Genomic DNA, 12,013 nt, shown 5'->3' with positions numbered 1-12,013 from the left:
CAAGTACTGTTCGAAAATTTGATAGAGACTAAAAAAATTATACGTAACGGTAATTTGGTAGAATAATACAGTGAACCCTCTCTTAACGGACACCCCTCTCAGATGCGGTCATTGATGCCCCCTCTTTTACGGCCAAATTACAATTTCCCCTTGTATAATAAAAGCATGCATCTCAAACCCCTGATTCACGGTCACTCTTCTTTTACGGGCGATTTTTTTTTTTGTCCCGACGGTGTCCGCAAAAGAGAGGTTTTAATGTACATGATATCGGTGTACGATCGTGAAATTTGTTAAAGGAGAATACGTTAAATGAGAGTAAAAATTGTTTAATAAGAGATCATTATATTGGGAGACGATCATGAATTTCCTTAAATGTGAGTTCGTTATATCGAGGTGCCATCATAAAATTCGTCAAAAAGGAGTTATTTCCTGGATGTTCAGAAAAATCCCTTAAATCAGAGTTCATTATATCCGTTCAGACTCCAGCTCACGCAAATGCGGTTATCTAAATAATGAATCTCATCACGGCAATGGGACTGATTTATGATATTCACCAATGTGAAATGACGATTATACATAATAATGATTGGCATATGTGATGAATATAGCCCGATTCATCATTTTGCCAACGACGCTTTGGTATTGTTGGGATGCGTAATCACCGGTGGTTTAAGGAATAAATTTAGGGGATATTTATCAAACTTACCAAAATGATCGGCTATTATGCATAATGTAACCGGATTCATCACATGTACCGTGACACATGCATTTTCTGTACATTTAATATAGTATTAAGGAGGAACTCCCTCCCCCCCCCCCATGTACCGTAAATCGGGGGTGGCCTGGTGCCACTTTTTGGAGTTTTTCCTTAATATTTTCCCGTAATAAAAAATTACGTACAAAAAATTAAAAACAAGTAGCACAAAGTCGCCAACTGAATTCTCATTTTCTTGTTTATGCATCATATTTTCGCCAAAATGGAGCATTTTTACAATTAAAATTGGTATTTCTAATCGTAAGCAACTCCTGCATAGCAATATTACTTTATCTAGTTTCCACGAAACACACACTGCCTGCACCAAGAGAGGTTTACACGCACTTGAAAAGTTTCATGTAAATCACAATATAACCTACAAAATTCTCCACACAACAGCTGGCAGGATGTGATGGCAATAAATGCAGTCGATGAGTCACCTACAGTTCCTGAATCGGCATGCAAAAATCTTGAAACCGATACTTCATCCATACGCTCCCAGGAAGCACCTTCGTCCTAAAAACCGTGAATGTCACCTAGTTGGAACCTTGGCACAAAGTCACTCCAGTTAACGGTATATGTTATGTATGTGTGCCCAGTAATGTTGCAAAAATCGAGTATTTTAAAGTTTTTGGAGCATCGAATCCTGCAATTGGGAGGTGACTGGACGGTTTTTTTTAATTTATAGGTTTTTATTGTTTAACATTTTTATAAATTTTTCAATATCAAACTAAGGGTATCACGATAACTAGTATTTATGATAACATTTTTATTCAGGATCCAACCGGACGATGTTGGTGGACACATGAATGTCGGAAATGCTTACAATGCTATGGGGAGGCCCATGGAAGCAGAAAAAGCTTTCTGGAAGGTAAGACATTTCTCCGAGAATGATGTGACTCTCCGCTATCCATACGACGGTTTTTAACAGCTGGCTGATGCGAAAATGTGTTTAGGAAAGAGAGAAAATTCAACGGCCCTTGTGCAGGGAATCGAACCCGTCCTCTCACTTGCCGGGTGAGTGCCCTAGACCACTACAAAGACAACAAAATATCTCTCTTTCGTTAGAGTTCGTGTGCACTGAACACGAGCCATTGACGGCACAGTGTCAGCCATTCATACATTCCGGCAAGAGCCGATTCGTTAGAAATTCCGTAGAGGAATGTATACGAGGTGCATGTACGGTTAAGTAGTAGTAGTGTCAGAAATTGCGAGCTTTGGCTTGAATTAGATCCGACCGTCCATGAACGGACCCGTTCAATGCTCACGAGCTCTAAGGAAAGAGCAAGGCATTTGTTGCCGTTGTATTCTAGTGGTCTAGGGTGCTCACCCGGAAAGTGAGAGGATGTGGGTTCGATTCCCCTTAAAGGCAGTTGAAATTTATCTTTTTTCTAAATAGATCTTCGCATCAGCCAGCAGTTAAAATCCTTCGTAGAGGAATGTTTTGAGATGAATCTCAATAACAAATGCATTGGATCCCGATCAATACGTCGCTCACACAAACATGAACGTATTAAGCGGAGAAACTTCTTGAACTGTAATATTTTCGGTGTGGAAAAATTTACCGAGAATCATCGAATAATACTTCTTATAAACTATTTCAAAATTTTGCCCTCACCTATTTCATAATTAAAAATGCATCAATAACTAATGTCATGATATATCTCTTTTGTTATGATATTATTATTTGATTATTTTATATTAGAAAAATGCTTTTCTACCGCAACTTTTTTAGTCTAATAAAGGCAGTACATATAGGAACACGAAAATTCAGACATCTGCCACTTTCACTTCAAAAATGTAAGTTGATGGCAGCACTTCTTGAATACGCAAACGAGGATAACTCTCAATCATAAATACATTAGTCACACACATACACGCACCCATCACTTTCTGGCATTCACCGATTCGTTAAAAATCTCCCCAAAAGAATATTCAAGAGAAGATTAGTTATGAGAAGTATGTTATAGGACAATTTTCTTTTTATATTAGGTACAGTAAAACCCCTAATAACGTACACTTCTCACATGCGGTAACCATTCTTTTACGGCCAAATAATAATTTCTTCTTATATAATAAAAGTTTTCATTTCAAACCCCTGATAAATGTGGCCACTCCTATTTTACGGACGAATTTTTTTTTTGTCCCGAGGGTGCTTGCAAAAGAGAGGTTTTACTGTACTTGATAACTTGTTGATTTACTCCAATTTATCCTATAGCTGTATTTGCAACTTATAAATTTAGCGTGCAATCAATCTCTTTAGAACATTCGCTTGAGTTAAATTGAAGCTAGTAATGTTATCTACTAGTAACATAATTTTTTTTGCGCCCGAGTGGCGTGGTGGTAAGATGCTCATCTACCACATTGAAGGTTGCTGCCACGGTCCTGGGTTCGTACCCGAGAAAGGATATACATAAGATATTTTCCCTAACGAACTTGAGGTGACCACCGATAGACAGCGACTTCATTTCCAACCCATCTCATTAACGGCAGTAAATTGCGATATGGCCAGAGCTGGTGTTTGGTAATGCTATTTAAGTTTTGCCCAAACGTTCAGAATTGTTTCTATTAGATTCTAATTACTTTATTTACTCTTATGAGAGAGAGACATTTTCATAAAATTCTCATTTAGGATTTCTTTTTTTCTCAAGGCTAGAGATCTCCTTCCAAGTGCAGGCCGAGCAGGTCATCCTATCAAAGCGTATGTATCGCCTAGGCACATGGAACTGTTCAGCCATTTGGGAAATCTTATATCCAAAAACCAATCCAGGTTAGAAGAAGCGCAAGAGGTGAGACTGAAATGTGGCATCTATTAACTACATCCATGTTTAACTTAGAAAATATGCTCACAATATTCTAAAAATATGTTGCTACTCACACTTGACAATAAATTAAGTAGAAAATGATAGTAACTTTTACTTTTAGCTTTTGCTCGAAGCAACAAAAATGAAGCCTGACTTTATAAACGCCTATTTGGAAAGAGCATCTATTCTTTTGAAGCTGAATAGGTGAGGAAAAGCTGCTTCCGAGTATTCACTTATTACGATCCATATATGATTTCCTTTTTTTTTTATCGTTATTATATCGTAATATAATGTATAATTCAATTGGGTAATATGGTTAAACACTTTTCTGTCTAATATGTTCTCACATAGATCAACGGAAGCAAGAATGGCATATAGGCAAGCTTTGAAATACGATGGATCCAACCCCGACATATTTTATAATGTGAGTAGCAATGGCAAAATATTTGGCCCCCAAGTGAACTCTAAAAATAGGACAAATGAGCCTACGAAAATGATTTTGAAAAAAAAAATGTTAATTAAAAATAAATATTATTTTCCACGCCAACCATTATCAATTCGTTCAAATTAGCTCAGCACTTGAAAAAATGCTTAAAAACTTTTGTATCAGTCTTTCAGATTAGCATAAAATCAGCATATAATTCACAGATGAAAATTTTACTACTTGGAGCAAAATATGATCGTGTAAACCGAAGCGGCGTATAATCCGCTTGAGAAATTTCCATTCACCAATAATGAAATCTTAAGTGATTGAAAAGCATGTTTTTCACGTTCTGGTTTAAAAAAAAAAGATTTTCTAGTCGTCAGGGGCCGTTCAAGTATCACGTCATCATCGATGGGGGGGGGGGTTCGATTTGCTGACTTTTGATGACAAGTGGGGAGAGGGGTTTGGATAATGCCTACGTCATCAACCACTCTTTATGAAAATATGAGTTAGGATTCAGAGGGGCAGACCTGATGACGAAATTTTGCTGACAAGTGGGGGGGGGGGACAGGGAAGGGGTCAAAAATGGCTAAACATTTGCTTACGTAATACTTGAACGGTCCCTCATTAATAAATTTTTAAATAATTATTTTTTGCAGATTAGTTTTTTAAATATTCATTTCTATTTCAACTATGATTATAACGACCCCACCCCCTCGTTCCGTCAAAATTGACGTTATATCGGATGGTCGTTATATCGAAAGGAAAACATAAAAGTTTATATTATAGCGAAACGTTTGGGACCTGGGACCTATTCTACCGCTCGTTATAATGGAATGATCGCTATTATTAGGTGGGATCGTTATAACAAGCGTCGATTGTATTAAGGGTTTGGCGAGAGCTTTTGTGTTGGAAACCCCTGAACAAGAAGTTGTATGATATATACTATACTTTTTTTTAACCAGATGCATTTCTATGATCAACGGTTTAAAGCCGGCAAGCGTATTCAAGAACTTTACTTTACATCTTTTCTTTAGACCAAAATCATTTTCAACACACGGAAATGCGCAATTAAATTATTTTCCACGAATATATTATTAAAAGGTATAATTTTCTGTTATTAGATCGGGGTTCTATTATTAGAAGAAGGAAACGAAAAGCAAGCTCTCGCTCACTTCGACAAGGCTCTCAGTCTCGACCCTCAACACGAGGTGAGTGTTTACGAACGGACTTCAGGAAAGAATTAAGTTCATAAGCAGAGGATTGACTATCTAATCCCCTCAAAAAACATTGCAGACTTGCCATTACGCAACTAGTTACGTTCTAAAATTAAATAGATATATTTTCTTTTATATTTTAGCAATCCATGATCATAAATAATTTCAAAAGCATCTAGATGCAAATTATAATACGTAAGTTCACGGAAAATAAACTTGGGGAACCGAGAAATGTTGAAATAATAAAGTAACTCAATGATCACAAAGTGAGTTCTATATCAGAAAGTCTCACAAAGCATCGTAATTAAAGAAACGGTTCCTTCAACATTTAAATATTACAACATAAATCAGCAAACGGAAAATACATTTTTCTTATTACTAAAAAGTCCCACCTCTTCTTGTATTTCTTATGATAACAAACTCATTCTCAACAAAGACCATATATTGTATATTGAATAACATATTCGTTCTAACTTGCATCACGGCGTGAAAGCTGAGCACATTGTGTTTCCTTTTTATAATACACATTTGTAACTTTCCTCTTGCAGACAAATACGAATTGTGATTATAAACTGCGCTGCAATTTAATCATCTCGAAATCGGGAAAAGCAAAAAAATGTAGAGAGACTATGCAAATTTAATTGAATTCCATTAAGGCAATGCGAAAAATTTTAAGCGAGTTATAAATTGCGAAGCATATTTTGTTTTTAATCAGGATTTTCGCTCTGGAGAGCAAGTCGATCAGTGGAAAATTTCCCGACGTGTAATTTGCATTTAAATTCGGGGGGGATCTGCTGCGTTGTTTTGTAAATTGATACTCGATTACAAAGACGGTCGTGGTTGTGAAATCTTTAGTTTCGAGGGGAAGGGGAAAAAATAAATATAAATTAATTGAATGTGTTCTCTCGCAGATTTATTGAATCCGCTCTGTTTTCCGTTGAGATTTCTTCAACTCATTTCAGATGAAATTGTTTTGATAAAACTATTAATGCTACGCCTATGCGTGTTTTATTCTCTCATGTATTATGTATTATTATTTATTTTCCTAAATATGATGATTTGATGTTTTTCTCTAAATTATCTGTGTTTTTTCACTTTTTTTCTTTCTTTTTTTTTTAGAAATCACTAATCAATTTTGCTATACTGAGTCAAGATTCTGGTGATTCTGAACACCGACGTATTGCTCAACAAAGGTGAGTCAAAATATTTGATAATTTCTGCTGCATTTATTGGCATACGAGGGCAAAATTGGACGGGTTCAAACAGACATAGCGAACGACTAAATTTCCATTAAAACGCAGATTTATCGAGCCAGAGAAATTCCCCCTTTGAGGAACTTCGAATGTGCCAGCAACAGTTGTTGGGAATCACAGATCCATTACCACTTTCAATTTAATTTTGTTCTAGAAATGTCTCGCGACACTCTTGAACGATAGGAATTACACAGTAAAAATTGGATAAAAGCAATTCAAAGGGGAGATAAATAAAACTATTATTACTCTGCTTTGCTACTTAACCATACATGCATCTCGTATGAACATTCCTTCGGGGAATTTGTCACAAATTGGTTGCATGCAGGAACGTATTTTCTGTGTGTACTCAGACTGTCAAAAATTGTTTGCACAGTACATATCTCTGCAACCGTTGAGTTTAGAGAAACATACTTTCAAGTACAAAGAAAGTTTTCATAATACGTACAATTACTCAAAATATCGTGAATGCATAATAAACATGTCGCACGCATAAAAAAAACAAATATAGAAACTAACTTCTTATATAGACACTTGTGTGCTACAACTTCAAGTTATCGAAACGTCGATCCCGCTCTGAAAAGTAATTTGCAAAAAAAAATCATGTTTTTAAATTCATTATTTACCGGGACCTTAAATACGTAAATCCACCGTGTTTTTGTAACTTATGACTGGGTTGGCAAGTTTTCATTAGCTCAGAAATCAACATTTACAGAGTTTTTTTCACAACTTTATATTAAAATTACGTTTCGCATTTTGTGTGAACCACGCCCTCAATCATTTGTGATGAATACTGAAAAGGTCGAAGTCAAATATCTCCGTAAATTTTTCATTTAATAATATGCAATTTTTTGTAAATAACTTCTCAGAACCGCATTTACGTAAGTTTTAGCGCACGTGGTCCTCATAAAAAGTTAATTTTCCTATATATACATTTTTATATGCATTCGCCCCTTGAGATACTCAAGAAATTTTGAGTCATTTTAAAGACTTTTTGTAAATAAAAGAATGTTTCTAAACTCAACGCGGTTGCAATGACATTCACTGTGCAAACGATTTTAGATAGCCTGTATATATGCGAGCCCCTAACATATTTATGGTGTCAGAGTTATGATTTTTTTTAGTGTTAGATTGCTGCTGCCATCTGTCTCTACTTTACCGGACTGGACTCGCTGGGATTGACAATTTACCATTCGTCTAGAACGCTCTTCCTTGTTGATTGAAGACGTGCCTAAAATTCAATGAGGTTGAGATGACCGAAAACAGAAAATGAAATCCTGTTCATACATTTTATCTCGTGTATACAAAATGCCATTTCATCGAATGAAACGCTTCCTAACAACGTTTTCAACAGTTGATAAAAAACAGTATGCAGCGCATCAACAATCAATCCAACACTGAATAAAGAATGCTAATTGATTAACTTGATTCATTATCATCCGAGAATGATTCATTATCAGACGTAGAATGTTAATAATTCCTGTCTTCTTTTCATGTGTTCGAGGTTGCAGAAACAGATCGACAAGGGAGCTTTAGCTTCTGAACGAATATTTTTCAACATGGGAGTCCTGGCGATGGAAGATAGGGAACACGCCAAGGCAGAGGAGTATTTCAAGAAAGCCATACAGGTATTTCCGATGCACTATTTTACGTACTATAAGTGACCGAAATATCATTGACGGTTAAAGAACGCTAAGAAGTTCTTTCTCTATGATACCGTTTAACAATGTAACGCCGTCGGGTGATTTCTTACGATTTCTTACCGTTTATTCTTAAAATTTTGATGTTTTAGTTACGATTGGATGGTTTTGTTAGAATTTATAAATGTGTGTTTGCATATTCGCAGCAACGAAGTGATTTCGTAGGAGCTCTGTTCAATATGGCTCTACTGCTCCACAACACCGGTAGACCAGTCGAAGCAGTTCCTCATCTGGAAGCTCTTCTCAAACACGAACCGTACCATATAAAAGGGCTCATGGTACTCGGAAATATCTACTTCTCGCACCTGAAGAATTACACTGCTGCGAAGATGGTAGGAAACACTTGGAGATGTTTGTTCTTGTATGATACGGGTTTGGTGTTTTATATGTATTACATTCTACCAATTTGAGTTGACAACCCTGTCAGATTGCGCGTGAGTATCATGCCTGTACCCTGTGAAAGTTTGGAGTATTAGGCAATTAATATACCAATGGTCCCTAGGCTGGTTCGGATACAAATATTGTGTGACTCCGCGACCTTTGCATGAAAAGCTTCAGACAAGGTTGGTAGTATGGTATGCTATTTACACGAGTTGGATTACTTGTCCTTTTTTCAGGATGGTGTCTGATATGCAATAGGGGCCTATGTGGGCGTAAACTCTTGTGGACCCCGAGAGCTCCCTTAAATATTTGATGTCTTCCTCATATACTTATAATATTAATTAATTTCACGCCTATGTGGACCAGTCACCCTATACACATCAGTGCTTACATCCCTCATGGGACAGAGATTGGGCCATGCCTGGTGTTACAGTAACCCTATGAACGCGCATTGCACAACACTCCACAACTTTCTCCCACGTCTGAGGCTTGTCATATTAAAGTGGAAGCAATATCAGCACCTGTACTAACCGTAGGAATAGACTTGTCCATGGCACGGCCGGAACTTGGGAGGCGGGGCAACTGCCCCGTGTGGTAGAACGGGACAGCTGCTTTGCGGTCGTGTGGCCATAATGATTGACTGGTATCTCGAATACCCATATTTGAACCCCACCGGCGCCGGTGGCACCTTGGTGTGGTCGGCTGAAGTTAATTTTCTGTGGTTTCTCTCCAACTTCAAGGCGTGAATGCGAGCTGATCTCTCCCGTTAAAAGCCACGGAGAGCAACAGACCTACAACGGTACAAATATTCAGTCATTATACTTCACCCATCGTTCGGAAAATGGATGACAGCACTAATGAATGACGCCCAATACTAAACATGCATACATGCACACTTTCAGCACAACTCAATCGATCGTTGATTGTCCATAGCCGTGCTCAAGATTTGAGCTAGCTTAGAAAGAAAGTGCATGGAGCGTTCAAATTACGCCCCCTCCTCCCCAGCACAAAAATTCTAGTTACGACTTAAGTCCACGGTGTACCAAATGCCAAATTCTTGCCTATCAAAGAATGTAGCGAACATGCAGGAGCAGCTCTTGAGCCATGCGGCCGCGCGGAGAGCCAAATCCGAGTTTAAAGGACAAAAAAAAAATTTGTTGATCAAAAAACCTGTGGTCGGGGGTGTACCAGAAAATAGGTCTCGCAATATCGCAATATTTTTTCTCGAACCGCACCTGCGGACAGGGCTACCAATTCAAATTGGTAGATAGTGTGTTCTCCATCTCGGTAAAAGCAGATTCGATTTTCCTAGTACAAACTATCAGAACTGAACATAAAGTTACAATTACCAGCAATTACGAGAGCTTAATGGCCGGTGACTGTAACTTAACACCCATGATCCAAAAGATCGTTCAGTCAGATACGTACGTACCTTCAGTTACAATACAAATCAAAATACAGTTTTCTTTTCCAGTGCTACGGTGCCATTCTTACCAAGAATCCGGATCACGTGCCGGCTTTCCATAACATGTGCGCCGTTTACATTCAAACTGGGGAATTGGATAAAGCGGAGTCTTGTTTGTTGGAAGCTAGAAATATGGCTCCCGACGAGGAATACGTCATGGAGAATTTGAATCTCGTTCGACAGCGAAAACGGTTCAGCAACGGAAGGAATGAAAACGATCAAACGCAGAACATTCTTGACTCCGTCTCTTTGAACTCGGACAATAACACTTCGCCAGCGAAAGGATCTCTGCACACGAACTGAACGTATTATAAAACTGTGTTCTCTCTCGTTAAGAATTCATTTGAATACGATGTTTTATAATTTTTATCGTATATAGAGAAAATTTAAAATATGTTCGTTGTATGCAATAACAATCTGGATTCCGAGTGATAAATAATATATGGATGTATATAAAAATATAAGTGTATTAATATTTATTGTCTGCTTATTTTTATTTTCCTGGTATTACTTTATTCACTCACGTGAAACTGAAAGCATAATAATTACAGCCCGGAATTCAAAGCAAAATGCTATAAACGTCTATTTTTAAACTTTTTTTTTTTTGTAAAAATTGCTTTTTTGAATATTTCTTGGCAGTAATGTCTATTTCGACACTGTTTTATGTTTATTCGTAGATTTTGGAGTCCATATTCTAGAGGACTTTGGTATTTTTAGTATCGAGAGCTTCAAAACAATTTTTCTGTTAAAAATCTGTAACCCTTAGTATTAATACTTATCGGCATTCCCCCCCCCCCATTCGCTTTCCTCCATTTAAATGCAAATAGGTACCTGAGAGACACTTTTGAACTGTGCTACACATAGCTTTCAAACCGTTGAATTCGCATCAAGATTGTGAGAGTTCCAGACGAAAGCAACCCGTGTATTCAAAAAAGAAGGTGTGCTGTCTCCTAGACGTTTGACTAGAATATTTTCTTTGTGCCTACTTTTGCGTGGTAGGTACTGGCATGAGAATTGGTATCATCGGATTTGTCTTTGTAATAGCTAGCGACGATACCAATGTTGTCTATTTGCGTCGCAAACTTCTCGAGATACAACAATTTAATTAACAATTAATTCGAACAATTTTAATTAAGAAAGCGGGCCGCGAGCCTGGTGCCAGACCGAAACAGATATTGAAATATAAAAGCGGTATCATTGGATTTTGCCTTAACGAGCTCTACCCGCAGACATAAAAATACTGATATGTTCTGAATTCTTCAGATGTGATTATTAAAGGAATTTCGTCACTCAAACTTTTTGCGAATGTTTTCTAGTACCCTTAGATGATTTAAAAGGCGTATTCACGTCAAGAAGCTGAGAATAAAGTTTGTTTCTCCACATGCTTCACATGACGTGTCTTGCTCATACATTGCACCGCATTTACAGCTGACCTCCCAATAGCCCGTTGACGTCATGGCTCCAACAGGCCAGGATGGAAGTTGACAGGACTTAAAATGTTTCACACATTATGAAAAGTGTTTTCTAATAACTCCACGTTATATTTTTTATATAATTATTCTTTAATTCCAGGTAACACTATTTTACATGTCAGCTAATTACATACAAAGTTTAACCTAGAAGGACTAAAACCACTTTTTTTATGGCATAATAATATCAACTCAGCTATAATATAATGCAGTTTTTATACTCTATTATTGAAACAGTAGATTCAGCGAGGGAGGAAAATTTTTTAATCGGTTTTCGGTCCCTTATTATCGTATGTAGCTTTTAGTTACTCTTTTACTTTTTTCCCATTACCATAAACACGGATTACTTTAGACCAGTTTTATGAAACATTTTATTTATTGTTATGCTAGAAAATAACTAAAACATACTGAAATTTAAAATGATTTTTTTTAAATAGTTCAAACCTTTCTCTAAAGTACTGCGATACAAGGCACTCGTCCGGCAAGCGAGAGACCGGGGTTCGTGTCCCCGTGGGGGCAGTGGTGAATTTTCTTCCTTGTAATCTTCAT

At 37.2% G+C, this 12,013-nt stretch overlaps 1 protein-coding gene across 1 annotated transcript in view; it reads left to right on the top strand.

The window, feature by feature from the left end:
• Nucleotides 1–10,470, top strand: part of LOC149079084 (protein O-mannosyl-transferase Tmtc3-like) — a 43,787-nt gene extending 33,317 nt beyond the window's left edge. The window contains exons 12-20 of the mRNA XM_089241371.1: nucleotides 1,532–1,625; nucleotides 3,406–3,543; nucleotides 3,680–3,762; nucleotides 3,910–3,982; nucleotides 5,107–5,193; nucleotides 6,319–6,392; nucleotides 7,954–8,077; nucleotides 8,296–8,481; nucleotides 10,005–10,470. Of these exons, the coding sequence (XP_089097497.1) occupies nucleotides 1,532–1,625; nucleotides 3,406–3,543; nucleotides 3,680–3,762; nucleotides 3,910–3,982; nucleotides 5,107–5,193; nucleotides 6,319–6,392; nucleotides 7,954–8,077; nucleotides 8,296–8,481; nucleotides 10,005–10,298 (1,153 nt within the window). The 3' untranslated portion in view covers nucleotides 10,299–10,470. The remainder of the gene's footprint in view (nucleotides 1–1,531; nucleotides 1,626–3,405; nucleotides 3,544–3,679; nucleotides 3,763–3,909; nucleotides 3,983–5,106; nucleotides 5,194–6,318; nucleotides 6,393–7,953; nucleotides 8,078–8,295; nucleotides 8,482–10,004) is intronic.
• Nucleotides 10,471–12,013: the final 1,543 nt, after the last annotated feature.

This window comes from Pholcus phalangioides, unplaced genomic scaffold, assembly GCF_987345545.1.
Source record: "Pholcus phalangioides strain wild (caught in Gottingen) unplaced genomic scaffold, Ppha-v1.0 ptg000013l_1, whole genome shotgun sequence".
NCBI lineage: Eukaryota > Metazoa > Arthropoda > Arachnida > Araneae > Pholcidae > Pholcus > Pholcus phalangioides.
This window is presented reverse-complemented; position numbering and strand designations above follow the sequence as displayed.